At 37.0% G+C, this 14,440-nt stretch overlaps 1 protein-coding gene across 3 annotated transcripts in view; it reads left to right on the forward strand.

Annotated features, from left to right (window-relative positions):
• uxs1 (UDP-glucuronate decarboxylase 1) overlaps window positions 1-14,029 on the forward strand; it is a 45,631-nt gene extending 31,602 nt beyond the window's left edge. For 2 of the 3 annotated variants that reach the window (XM_038289658.1, XM_038289657.1), the window contains exons 11-16: window positions 1,240-1,359; window positions 2,188-2,231; window positions 9,507-9,567; window positions 9,683-9,740; window positions 10,093-10,196; window positions 13,264-13,395. In XM_038289658.1, coding sequence (XP_038145586.1) covers window positions 1,240-1,359; window positions 2,188-2,231; window positions 9,507-9,567; window positions 9,683-9,740; window positions 10,093-10,196; window positions 13,264-13,395 — 519 coding nt within the window. Of the gene's footprint in view, window positions 1-1,239; window positions 1,360-2,187; window positions 2,232-9,506; window positions 9,568-9,682; window positions 9,741-10,092; window positions 10,197-13,263 lie in introns of all 3 variants that reach the window. The other variant, XM_038289656.1, reaches the window with a different exon arrangement.
• The last annotated feature ends 411 nt before the right edge of the window (window positions 14,030-14,440 follow it).

Here is a 14,440-nt window from a genome sequence, read left to right on the forward strand (position 1 = left end):
CTGGATAACCTGATTAATCCAGGGGTGCTTGACCTCAGTAACTATGGCCAGACACGTTCTCACAGTGCTTCTCTCACGATTATGTGCGAATAGGGAGGTAAATGTGTGCTCACTATTGTCAAATAGGTGTCGCTGCTTTAAATCTATTAAGAAACAGAGACGTCTAGTAACTGGTTCCTTAAATATTTTCCCCAACAAATTTGCTATTTGACTTTTTTGAAATTTTCGCTCTTTCATATGTTTTACTAAAAGAATGGATGCTTTATTAAGCCGGACTTATTTTAGGAGCAAAATGCAAATGAAAGGAATGAAAATCTGTACTCACATGAACGTACCAGTTTGCCCCAGTCTTTTCATACGCTAGAAATGCGAGTAAAACACTCACTGTACAGCCCTCTGCATTACTCTGCATTCCACTTGTGGTGTTTTAACTGCAACACATTTCTTAGGGCACAAATCCATTTTTGTTTTTTGACTTAAACTTTGTAGATTCATTTTTATTTGTGTGTAATCCAACTCCAACAGGCATTGAAATGAGCTATGCTTAAAATTTCTTGTGTTCAGTTATCTTATTTTTGTTTTTTAACTTTAAATTTCAAAAACTTCTCCTATAAAACCCCACTTAGGCACATACGTTAACACCTGTAAACTTAAAATTGACAGGGTTTCTCATGGGGTTCTGGTTAAAGGTCTCAAGTTGGAACTTGGATTGTGATTACACTTATTTTAACCGTTTTTAAATTCCAAGTTAATGATTTATATTATCACCATTTTATATTTTCAAAAACTCTTGAAACTTTTGCTGCATAAGGCAATCTGTATGAGTATTTTATCACCTAAAAGTCTTCATCAGTAAAGATGAACATCTGTTTTCTCAATATACTTTTGTTATAATCAAAATACTGGAGACTTCTTTATTTACGGAGGTTCACTTTCTTTAAATACTGCAGGCTGCATCAATTGCTGCAGTTTGTTGCCTAAAGGATGTTTTCTTCTTTATTTGAAATGAATGAAAGTCTTTGTTCATGTTATCTTCAGTGCAAATGAAAGTTGACCTGGCTTTTCAGAGATTGGGATGAATATTTTTCTCATTCTGCAGAAATGTTAGTGTTTAGCATGTGCTGATGCGACACTGTATTTCCCTGAAACTAGCCCCTTGGTTCTTGCAGATAAGCCCAACAAGTCTGAGGTAAATTGAAAAGCTTGTGCCCCATAACTCCTCTTCATCTCTATTTGCAGGAGGGTGTGGAGGTTAGAGTGGCAAGAATCTTCAACACGTTTGGTTCGCGAATGCACATGAATGACGGGCGAGTCGTCAGTAATTTCATCCTCCAGGCGCTACAAGGAGAACCTCTCACTGTATGCAATTTAAGCTTTTTTGCTTGATCTCATTTCATTTTTGTGTGTGTGGGTGTAAGCTTGTATAGGAACCAGAGTGAGGACCATTTTTCTGATTTCACCATCACAATGAGGACCTCACAAGGTATTTTGCTAATGGTTAGGTTTAGGGCTAAGGTGTCAGGAGGGATAGGGTGAGTTATGCATTTTTAATGGTTCAGTTTAGGGTTAGTTTAAGGGTTAGGCCATAGAAAGGGTTGAAAATAACTGAAAATCAATGGAAGTCGACACATGGTCCTCACTACATATAGCAGAATAAACGTGTGTGTGTATGTGTGAGTGCCTTTTTATTACATGGTGAGGACCAATTCCATAAATCTTAGCATATTGTGGGGGCCAGGTGCTGTAGTGGGGACAAATGTCTGGTCCCCATGGGTACAAATTCTGTTTTAGGTTTTGGTGTTAGGTTTGGACTAAGGTGTGAATTGAGTTTAGATTAGGGTTAGGGTCACGTTTAGGCTGTAGAAATGGCTTAGAAATTAATGGAAGTCATTTGAAAGTCCCCACAAGGATAGAGAAACACAAACTGTGTGTGTGTGACAAATGGATGCTTTTGAAATATCTATGCTTGCATTATTATTTCTGTCAACACCCATATAAGCCCCCATGGGGATTAAAATGTATTGTTGAGGATGCAGCCTCCTGAATATAACACCTCTTTATTCAAACTCGAGTCTTTTGCAGCTACTTGACACACCCAGATGGGTTATTTTACAGAGAAGATACAAGTTTTTTATTTATTTATTTTTTTTTATCATATTCTAATAACTTGAGTTGATGTCTTTTCAGGTGTATGGTACTGGATCCCAGACTCGAGCCTTCCAGTATGTGAGGTAAGCAATCCATTTTTTCATTCTTTTTTTTTTTTTTTTTGCTTTTCTATTCTTACTCGATGCTGATTTTGAGCAATATTTAAGTTCAGATATCAGTGACACTGCAGCTTATCCATATGGGAAAATCTATTCAGACTATTTCTATACTGCACCCTGAGAGCCTTTATGAACATGTAACACTGCATGCATTTTCAGGTCCAGTCTATACAAAGATGAAGGAGCTTCATAACCTGAAACAGCCAGTTTTCTGGTGGACATTTAGCCAGTGGCTACTTAGTTTTCAATCACAAGATGCATTCTGTAAGGAAATATAGAAACGCAGCAAAATAAGGCTGCATCGTCAATATCTGCAGACGAGATGCTTTTATCGGTGTTTGTATCACTCTAGAGGAGAGGGAACTTTTGCAGTTCTGGCTCCTATCAGTTGGTTCCCTCTCAATGTTCTTAAAATTCATCTGAAAGCAAACTTTTCCCATTACGTAAGCCCAGGGGGAGTTTTATTTTATTTTTTTATCTGTGTTTCAAATGTGCTTGTTTTTTTTTTAACTATTTCCTTTTTTTCTGTTTTAATTACAGTGTTATTTATGTCTACACATGTCTTCATTGTTTTGCACAGCACTTTGGTTAGCCTTTATGCAGTTTTTGAAGTGCACTAGAAATAAATTGGTATGGTATACTACAGGTGCTGGTCATAAAATTAGAATATCATGAAAAAGTAGATTGATTTCAGTAATTCCATTTAAAAAGTGAAACTTGTATATTATATTCATACATTACATACAAACTCATATATTTCAGATGTTTATTTTGTTTAATTTTGATGATTACAAATGACAACAAATGAAAATCCCAAATTCATCATATCAGAAAATTAGAATATTGTGAAAAGGTTCAAAATTGATGGCCCCTGGTGCCACAAAAGGTTGGTAAAAAAATTTACCAACCAAAGGTTGGTAAAATTACTAAAACATAAAAAAGTAATTAAAATGAAGTTGGGCTAAAATTTCTTGAAAAGCAGGGAGGTTTCAGTCTTAGGTTTAATAGATATGGTTGGTTAGAACCATTGCAGTTGTATATTAATTTTAAAGATTAATTTTTTTCTTGTTACCATGATTTAGTGTTTTCTCTGTCTCTTGTTTTTAGTTACCTTTTAGAAACAAAAATTGTGTAAATTCATATATATCATACTTACCTGCAGAGATGAGTTTATCACAGCTATCTAAAAAAAAAAAGCAATAATGAAATTAGATCAGACATCTCTGGGATCGGAAAAGTATTGGGATTTGTGTCAGAATTTTATTTCTGTTTTTAAATGATGGTTTTGTTGCCCATAATGGTGTAAAACAGAAAGAGATTTTGGTGTATAAATAAAACAGGACATATGCTGTGTGGTAAATTAATTCTTGGTCGGAGGCGGACTGATAGAGCTTCAAGCCTGACTCAAATATCAGTATTTTCCAGTTTCAAACAGTATTTATCGTTTGTTCGTGGAGGTTGCAGCGATTAATTTAATCAGTTTAAGAGGGAGCGATCACAGAGAAGGAGCATTTGATGTTCTATCTCTAAAACTCACATCAAACTATGTACCTGCTGCTTAATGTTAGGTTTGTGTTGAATAAACATTATTTGGTGAAGGTTTATATCAGTGCACATAAAAGAAAATGTACAAAATAACAGGAAGCCTTTGGGGAAAAGCAACATTTTTATTCATTTTGGGCTTAAATCTACAGGCATTTCTCCCTTTTAACAAACTTTTAACAGTATAAATGAATTCTCTTGAAGCATATTGATGTTAACTGTAATTATTCCAAAAATGGCTTTTAGTTTAATAAATGTCTCAACTAATGCTGCCCTGCTTGAGGAAAATGTTTCTGTATGTCGTTGTTTGCCTCTTCATTTTACCAGTTCCCGTGGCTCATCTAAAACAGAGAGGGGGGGTCTAAGTATGTGGCTTTGATTCAAGTCTCACTTAAGACTTAAATCTTAAATTGTGTTTGGTTCACAGAAGAAAACAGTTTTCTTTAATCTGAGCTAATGAGTTCTAGCCTATTCTAGCAATCTATTATGACCTAACCAAGATTTGCAAGACAGTAATGGTCTGAGCTGCTCGGGCTAATTTGTATCACATGATTTTTGGTTACAGTTTTCTTTTGACTCAAAACTAAATCAACATAATTACGCTCAGAAGTTCCTTAAACTGACAGTAGCTGCCTTTAGAGATGGAAATAAAGCTGCATAGATCATTTTTAGTGCTTTCTCAAAAACCATCCCACACAGAACTAAAAGACCATAGGTTCAAACCTGAGTTTAGGACAAGGTTACAGAAACGTTATGTTGCAGTTTGAATTGACTATTCTAAATAAATTTCTTAAAGGAAAACACACAATCTGAAAAAAATCCAGAAGTGTTTATATACTGCAGGGACACCGTGCCTCTTTTTACACTACGTGCCATCCAAGTAGTTATTTTACATATAATGACCTCAAATGATTGGATCTGATTATCATAGCATAGTATTTGGTAACCTAATATTCAGTATCGGTTAAGAGAGGAGAACTGCACGAGAACTGCACACTGTACCAAGGTTTTGGTACAGGGTTTTGGTACAGTGTGTGTGTTGCATAAAGATACTTGGAGCTTGAAGAGCATCTCTAGTTTTCCTTATTAAATTAAATGTAAAGCTTGGAAGTCAACACTTATGATGTTGTCTTCTCTGGTATTTGAAGAAAATGTTCACCTAGTGACTGAAAGCTTTCACACACACATGCTGTCAACAATGGCGCTCTAATTTTAAAGTCTATGGTCACCAAAGAGATCAAAGGTTTAGGTCTGATTCAATGTCGAGAATAAACTCAGTCAAGAATCTGTGGCAGGATGTTAAAACTGCAGCTCACAATCACTTTTTGTGTTTAACACTGAAGTTTTTAAACTGTTCTTCACTCAGTTGATATGCAAAGCTGCAAAAACGAACCCTAAAGGAAAGAAGTTGTAACTGTAGCAAATGGTGGTTGCAGAAAGAATTGACTCAGGGGGGAATGAATACTTTTGCTCAATGCTCTTTCCAGATTTTTATTTGTAAGAAATGTTTTTAAATCATGTATAATTTAGTTTCTACTCAACATTTACCCCGTTGTGTTGGTTTTTCACATAAGATTTCAATAAAATAAATTTATGTTTGTTATTGTGATGTGACAAAATGCGGAAAGGTAAAAGGGATATAAATACTTCGCAAAACTCTGTGATAGAAAGAAATAGGGATTGGTGTGAAATCATGCATGCATTGGGTTTTTGTATGAATATGTGCATATGAATATTAATGTGGTGCTTTCTTTAAAGAAAACGAGTGCAATACAGGAAAATTTATAAATCAACAAAAACTAAAAAGGGACGGGATTATTAAAAAGTATAAACTTTTCAAATATGGGAATATATGACTATTGTATATGTTCATGTTGCTTCATTTTCATTTCAGCTACATCTGTTATATTTATTTGAAGTAAAAAAAAACTAATAAGTAATAAGAATAATAAACTAAACTTCTGCACACCACAATCTTAAGACCTAGCAACACCCTTTAGCTGATAACTAATGTCGCAGCCCAGTTTAATTTCAGTAAGAAGATCATTTCGATATGCAGTCCAGACAGTGAAGAAAGTATTACGTTTTATATGTTGCTAACTTCCTAAAGTTGAAATAAGCTGAAAATAATGAATTCAGTTTCAACTTATTCTGATTTAATGTCCTTTAGGCAGCCATCCAGATATTTTTTTAATTGATGCTGTAGAAATGAGTAATCAGTGACACTGATAAGAAGCCTTCTTCAGTGTCGACAGTGTAAATGTTAACACAACCTCATTTATAGATTGAAAGTTATTGAGCCATTGAAACTTGACATAAACACCTTAATATTTCATTATATGTTGATATTTTTGCAGCAGAAAGTTAAAACAGTTTCAAAACACCTGTTTCCTGAAGCTTCTCTATTTTTCTCAGCTGTATTAACATCCTATATGTTTTTCCATCCCACCTTTAAAGAATTAACCCATAAATAGTTACAGATTTGCTTTAAAACCAGAAAATTAGCCCTGCAATCTATTAACTAGTTAAGTGGTATAGTATCGTTCCCAGTATTTCTGTTATTCAAGGGGAAGGGTTTAATCTGCATGGAAAATCTCTGTGCTTTGGGCCAGAACCTAAACAAGGTCAGGACATCCAAGCAGGTAGATGGTAGCACTATAATTGTGTCTAATAAAATCCACTTTCTTGAAGCAAATATTAAACATAATTCTGCAACATCCTGCTCATGGAAGGGTACGCATATCTGACCTTGTAATTTGCTGAAGTATTGTATAATTCAATGATTCAGTCTTTAGTGTCTGTCTTACATGTGAACTCTGCAATATTTGCCATTCTAAATAGCAGAAACATTTTTTTAAATAAGTCCCATTTTGGCGGCATCTCTGTCGGCAGACCTCTCCTCTACAGATTTTCCTTCATGTTTAGCCACCTTTACAATCTTGAATTGAGCTCTCTACTGATAAAGCCTTGTTTTCTTGTTGCATGCCTGTGCTTTAACCCAGCATAAGCCAGAACGATACGTGTATCCATTCATTTCATATACAGTTTCAATCTTAGTAGGTTTCTGTGGAACATCTTCACAAAAAGGAGAGACATTCGGTATGATTCTTTTAACTGATTGGGTATCCGCCTCCCATGTCGAGATTTTAGCCAATCACAGCCACATTAGCAGCTGAGACGTTTCACATTCTTGATTTGTTTCAAGGAGTTAACTGATAAATCAAACTCTTACCAAATCCGGCCAGGAGGAACGTGCAAACATGTTCCCATCCCCAAAGGCAAAAATCCCAGTGTGCTTCTTGTTAACCGCAAAGGAAAAAGGCAAAAAAGTAATCTTGCTCATTTTTCAAAAACAAATGGAGCTGTAATCCAGCTGAAACCGGCGCAGCCATGTTTGTTTTGGTTCAGCCTTCTGCCATGTTGACATCATTCCCGTCACTGCATTTCATTGGTACGAAACATTTCTGTATTGAGGCTAATGCAGCTGTTGGCATCTGGCAAGATTTTTTTGTGAGATTGTGAATTTGCAAATCTCGTGGCAATGTGTCTCGCTTGCAAGGTAACCCCGCCTTGGTGTGAAGCAATAAAATGAAGTTTATCTTTAGCTTTTTACATGATATCCGAGTCAATTAGGCTGACTGAAGGGACAAGGAAAAATGACAGAAAACTTGTTGAAAGACATAAAACACCTGACACAAGTCAGACCTGCTTAAACACAATTTAGCCGAGAAATGTGGAGATGTATGCTAGCTCACTTTAGCTTCTAGAAAATTGTAAACATTATACAATTCTAGTCTAGTTGTTAGAGGGAGAGTTTTCCAGCTTGGTTCCATGTTTGTGTCCTTGTTAGTCTGCAAAGGCTGCTGGTTTAAAACTCAGACTTCCACTTTAGACACCTGGGGCCTGTTTCAATAAGGAAGTTCAACCAACTCTGAGTTAAAACATGAACTCTGAGTTGACTTATCCTGAGATTAGAAACTCTGAGTTTTGGGTTTCAGAACAGCAGAAATGAGTTAGTTCAATCAACTCTAAATTGACTGACTCTGAGTTAAGCGCGTGCACCACAACTATAAAAAGCCATTATCAATGGAGCACAGATATTATGAGTCACCATGGCAACAACGTCAGACAAAAAAAGGTGTGCATATTTCTCACCAGCAGAACTGGATGTGCTTATGCAAGCATATGCAGAATTTGAACATGTATTTAAAAAAAAAAGCAACACGGCTGCAGCGGCGAAGGAGAGAGAGTTAGCTTGGGTGAAAATAGCTGCTAGAGTCAATGCGTAAGTTTACATTTTAATTACTTTTATACAGTGTTGGGTGTAATGATTTAAGTTACTTAAGTCATATAAATACTGTAATTAAATTAAAGACTATAAAAAAATAGTGGATTTAATATCAAATTTTTAAAAGGTATATTTTGATTTGAACTTTCTCCCTCTAGTTACACACTTTTGTCAATTTAAGATTAATTCATGCAATTGAATATTGTTTATTTGAAAGCATTAGAAGTGCAGTTTCTTGTCTCTCCTTGTATTGTTCAAGTGGTTGAGGTTGATTTGGGATTTAGAAAGTAATTAATAAGTAAGTAAAACAAATTAGTAAGTAGACCAATACTTTCTAGAGACAGTAATTATTACATTAATCTAATTAGACTTGTTGAAGATAAAATTTGTAGTTAGTAATTAAGAACTATTTTAGAGTAACCTACCCAACTGTTATAATATCAGAGGTGAAACTGGAAGAACAGTATTTTATTAAACCTAATTTAGTTTTCATGGATAGGTGCAATCCTGCAGGCATCAAAAGAACATGGCAGCAGCTGAAAATGAAATATAAAAACATACTTCAAGCAGGTAAGCCTTGAGCACATCATGGGAGTAGAGTAGCTACCTGGCTTTACAAACAGGATCATCCATAAAAGGACATGCCATTTCATTCCCTTTGATGTGCTCTACGTGACTGAAATGTGTGCAATGAATACTGTATGTCCCCAAAGAATCAATGAGGTGTTTAAACACCACTTCCTCTTTAAAAAAGGAGAGGAGACCAAAATAAACTCTGGATTTTCTGAAGAAAACCTGCTCCCGACCAGGTTAGGTTCACAGAGTAAATTGCCATGGTAACTGACTCTGAGTTTAAGTTACCTCTCTTTCAGAAACGGGCTTGACTTACTCTGCTTTCTCAGGTTTAACTTACCTCCCTTTCTGAAACAGAAAACCCAGAGTTTCCCTCATTTCAGGGTTAACAAACTCAGAGTTTTCACTTAACCTCCTTTCTGAAACAGGCCCCTGAGCAATTCCCTTATCCAGAGATGCTCACCAGGCTCTGTAAATTGCTCACTGCACCCTACAGGGTGGATTAAACAAAAATGTATCAAATGTTTGACTATAAAGTGATTTTACCTTTTCCTATCAAAAGGAACAAAGGATGGGCAGGTCATGGTGAAGGTTTTAAGCCCATTTCTTAATCCCATTTCCTGTGAGCCACTTAAAAAAAACAAAACAAAAAAAACAACTGCAACAAAAAATAGGAAAGCAACTAATGCCTAAGTAATTTTTTTTCAAGAAAAATTCAGATTTCGTGCCAAGACAAGTACTGATATAATCATTTTCACAAATGTTTATCTAAATATAAAGTTTGTGAGTTTAATGTTGATAAAATTGTTTCTTTTTGTTTGTGTGTTTTTTTACAGCGACCTCGTAAACGGCCTTGTGTTGCTGATGAACAGCAACATCAGCAGCCCGGTCAATCTGGTGAGTGCATAATCAGAGACGGTCTTAATAATGCTGCATAGGAAGGATAATCTTTTTCATGCATCGTCATGTCTTTGGCAAACTGATGTAATCAACATGTTTCATTGGATTTTAGGGAAACCCAGAAGAACACACCATACTGGAGTTTGCCCAACTCATCAAAAGTCTTGTTGGTAAGGGTAATCCTCCTCGCTATTTCAGTGCACCCCTGTAATCTCTCATTCCTGCTCATCTCTGGTTCAGCTTCCATAAAAAAACAGAACAAATTTAGTGATTATTTGAATAAAGTTTCTTTATCTGCTCTACATGGAGATTTAAATTTAGCTTAAAGCAGAGGTTTTCACAGGGGGTTGGTATGAAAACCTGACATCAGTTTTGTCTCCTCTGTTCTTTGATGTGTCAACCTCTCACTCACCACTTCATAGGATTCACATTAGAGAACAATTAATTTTTTTTCTTTGTGAGATTTCTTTCTCAGTCCCTTTTTAAAAAAAAAAAAACCTACTCTCTTGTTATAATATGCAGTGAGCCGGAGTCAGATCCAGTTTCTGTCGGAGGCCCAGGATGATCCCCAGAGGAGGCGACCCGACATCCGCAAAGCCAAGATGATGCTTGGCTGGGAGCCTGTGGTATGTGTGCTGCACGACATTCAGTAACATGAGCTGTTGGCGTTCACTCATTTAAAAAGAAATGGCCTCAACCCTCATGTGTTTTCACCAATGAAACACAAAAATTAGGGCTGTCAAGGAAGAACATTTGGGATTTCTCTTACACTATGATAAAACATCATCTATATAGAGCCTGTGAACCTTCAGTATGTGCATATTTGGTTGGTCAGAATCGGCAGATAATATATTATGTGTCACAAAGAGAATAAATTGGTGAAGCTTTGATTTGATGAGCCTATATGACAGATTTTTTTTTAAATATAAATATATCTGTGTATTTGAGTGAGAGCAGTCTATTACACAGCTCTGCAGCCAAAAAGGAATTAGAGATTTCATTTGAAACCATCTATTAATGTACATATAGTGGCATCATTGGCATTTACCCTTTTTGAACGGTGGGAGCGATGGTGCTCCCGTTTGCTTATCTTTTTTTAGATGCCCGTAGAATTGCAACTATATGTGGCAGAAATATTGTTTTATGGAAATTAAACCGGGGGGGCAAAATTAAACATTCTACTCACATTGAGTACCAGAGCACTGTTTTCCTCCATAAAATGTTATTTTTATTTAGCCTAAATATATATATATAAAAAAAAAAAAAAAATTAACATTATAATCTAGACTGCTTTATACTTTCTACATTTCAATATATGTGATGTACAGTAATTGGTGGGTTAAAGGGCAGATTAGACTTCTACAACCGCACACATCAAATGTCGCTTGGGTCTGGTCGTGAACCAGTTTTGCTGGTATGCTTCTGCAACGTCAGTCTGGAATTTCTAGGGATGCACAGCAGTTTTTTGCCAAAGCACAAGGGGGAGCCTATTCGACAACTCGCAAGAACTTTGCCGGTTGGTCACCAGAACTTGGGCGTAGCCGGCAGGATTGTTTATCTTACAAGACAACAATGTCGCGTCTGCAAGGTATCACGGTGACAGAGATGGATCTAGAGTTGCTAGACATCGAAGAGGAGCAGGTTCTGTTATTGGAGTTGGCATAAAAGTTGTCCATTGTAGTTGTTCCTCGGTTTTTAAAAATGGCACGCCCCAGGACCGAATAGATAAGGACGACCACACAGACAGCCTGAAAGGAATACCAGGGACCAATCACAGCTGCTTTTTTTCTGCGCACTTCCGCTTGAGGTATGTGCGGATTTGCGACCGACTGACGCGTAATCAGGATTTTTTTTTTAGGTGCACAACGACGGTTGCAGAACCTCTGTGCGGGGGGCGTGGTCATGCACGGAGACAGATTTGACGGTTGCAGCGACTATGTGTCAGAAGCATAAATTGTCCTTAACGCATCACGTGGTGTGCTCACCCGCCTCTGACAAGGAAACAACCGGAAGTGATATTAATTTTTTCCCAGGAGTTGACGTTTTTTCTGCAGTTAACGGCTCTTTTTGCCTCACTCCCACTTCTTGTTTTCACCCCTTTGTATCTTGTACTCTAACCAGTGTTTTAGTATTTTCAGTTTCTATTCAAACACATGCATCGACACACCAGACATGGAAGAGGAATAGAATTCAACTTTAGTACAAAACAACGAAATTCAACTCTCTGCATTTAACCCATCCCCTTGGGGAGCAGTGGGCTGCCATTGTGCGGTTCCCAGGGACCAGGGTAGGTTAAAGGTCTTGCTCAGGGACCTGCTCAGGCAAACAATTGTAGATTCACAATGAAAACACATGTGGAATTATATACTTAACACAAAAGTATGAAACAACTGAAAATATGTTTTATATTCTAGGTTCTTCAAAGTAGCCACCTTTTCTTCTATTACTGCATCACACACTCTTGGAATTTCCTTTATGAGCTGGTGTGTCCAAACTTATTTAGTATATAATTCCACATGTGTTAATTCATAGTTTTGTTGCCTTCAGTGTGAATATTCAATTTTCCTAATCTCTTTAAATGAGAAGGTGTGTCCAGACTTTTGGTCTGTACTCTATATGTGGAAAAACTATTTTCCTTTTTCTGTTGTATTCTGCTTCAAGAAATTACTCTACAGCATGAAGAAAAGTAAATATGCCCCGGCGAATTTTATCTAAGCAGGTCATAAACGGTTAACAGTAGTGTTTGTATTCCCTGTAAAGTTACCTTTACTGTGAGACTTCCCATAAAATACCAAACTTTTTAAACAGTGCAGTTTTCATGTCAGATTCTTTCCTATCTGCTAAAAAAAATTATCTTTAGTATGTTGTAAAGACTCTAAAATGTATTATCTACAAGCTCCAGTGAGCTTTTTGTTCTTTGACTTTTTAAACACCTATTGAATGATGTTAAAAACAGCTAACATTGAATCGTCGACTCCAGGGGACAACTTGTTAAACCAAGCGTCTGACTCCAATCATCAAGACAGTTTCTCTGTAAGTCTCTCACCTCCTCGTACAAATTTCATGGCAGGTGTGTGTGACTGCTGCAGTGCATTGGTGTACCAAGGAAGGACACGTACCTTTTTAAGATTGGAGTGGTTGTTAATGGCATAAAAGAACTGGACAGCCAGTGTCTGCTTCATCATAAAGGGAAGTTAAGCCATCTATTTGGAGGAAGATTACAGTTTTTCCTCATCAGATGGTTATCAATTTTTTTTATAAATTCATATGATGTGAATTTCTGGAATTTTCTTTGGGATTCTGTCTCTCACTGTTAGAATGTACATATCATTAAAATTGTAGATTGTTGCATTCTTTTTAAGTGGGCAAACCTGCAAAATCAGCAAGGGGTCAAATACTTATTTCCCCCACTGTAGCTCTGCTGCCTGTACTGCCTGATAGACATCCCTCCAGGTGAATACGTAGGTCTGCTAATCAAGTTGTAGCCTGTTGTCTCGGATTTGTCTGGCTGTACACGTCAGAGGAGAAACCACGACTCAGTGATGATTATAACAGATTGTCCATCATAAAATGGTACAAGTCTAATTTTAGCATTTAGTTGAGTATTTTAACCATTAAAACTTGGTATTTACAACTCTTAGGAACTGTTTTTATTATGGTAATGATGTTTTTACATCTTGTTTTGTGTAACAGGTGCCGCTGGAGGAGGGTTTGAACAAAACTATCCAGTATTTCAGCAGAGAACTAGAACACCAGGCCAACAACCAGTACATCCCCAAACCTAAAGCTGCCCGCATGAAGAAAGGAAGACCCAGACACAACTGAGAGGCAGAAGTCTGCTCTGCTGTACATTCTTCTACCTTTAGAGACTCCCCTGGGGAGCTTCTCTTTGGCGTACCCTGCTGAGTAGAGCACCTTTTTGGAAGTGTCCTTTCTCCTTTTACGGACACGAAGACGGCTTTCTCTCCCTTTTTAAAGCTGTTGATACCTTGTGTCTGTGCGGCGGATGTGATTCAGTGAGATTTCACTCACTGAGGCTTTCACAACCGATGGACCGGCCTGATCAAGAAGGCAACGTGTTGGAGCAAAGCATTTAAAATACAGCCTGTTGTTGTTTCTGTTTATTTTTATGGGGTTGTGATGTTTTTGCTATTTAATGCACTGCGATGAGAATCCTTCAAGCAGACCAAGCCATGAAGAAAGTATTGGTGTTCATGGGTTTCTTGGTGTTGTGCGTGCGGATGGGACTTGCCTACGTCTTTTTTTTCTTCCTCTGGACATCTCATTGTGTCCATCTGCCAGGCCTGCAGTGCACAGCAGGTTTGGGACAAATCCTCCAGCTCAGCTGTTTACGGCGCCATTATTGTTTTTAAAGATATCGTGTTTGTGAAATGTTCCTGTCAGGGCGTGCCGTATCGTATTGATGTGAAGATGCTATTTTAATAAACTATTTCCAGTAGTTTGCCTGTTTTGTTGGCAATTTTCAAAGGTCCTGAACAAATTTCTGGATTAGATCAAATACCCAGAATATCTACTGATAAGAAATCATCCAACAGGTTAAATAATTATTTTATTTTATATATTCAGATGTTAGTTGACAGTTGGTGTAATGAGCCATGGATGCAATTGCGGGGGGGATTTTCCTCCATGTAATGAGCACTTAGTTATTTCCACTTGACCAACTTAAGTATCTCAACAAATAAAGTGCCTAAATTTAGATGCATGAACTAGAATAAATAAACTGAACTTAGAACACATCTAAACAGCTGAAATAATAGATACCCAGAAAGGGGTGGAATTTAGGGTGAAATATCCCCCCTTTCTTTCACCTAAATTCTTATTCCCTCTTTCTCTGTCTACTTTTCTGTCT

The sequence above is a fragment of the Cyprinodon tularosa genome, unplaced genomic scaffold (assembly GCF_016077235.1).
Source record: "Cyprinodon tularosa strain WSP-4 unplaced genomic scaffold, ASM1607723v1 ctg270, whole genome shotgun sequence".
NCBI lineage: Eukaryota > Metazoa > Chordata > Actinopteri > Cyprinodontiformes > Cyprinodontidae > Cyprinodon > Cyprinodon tularosa.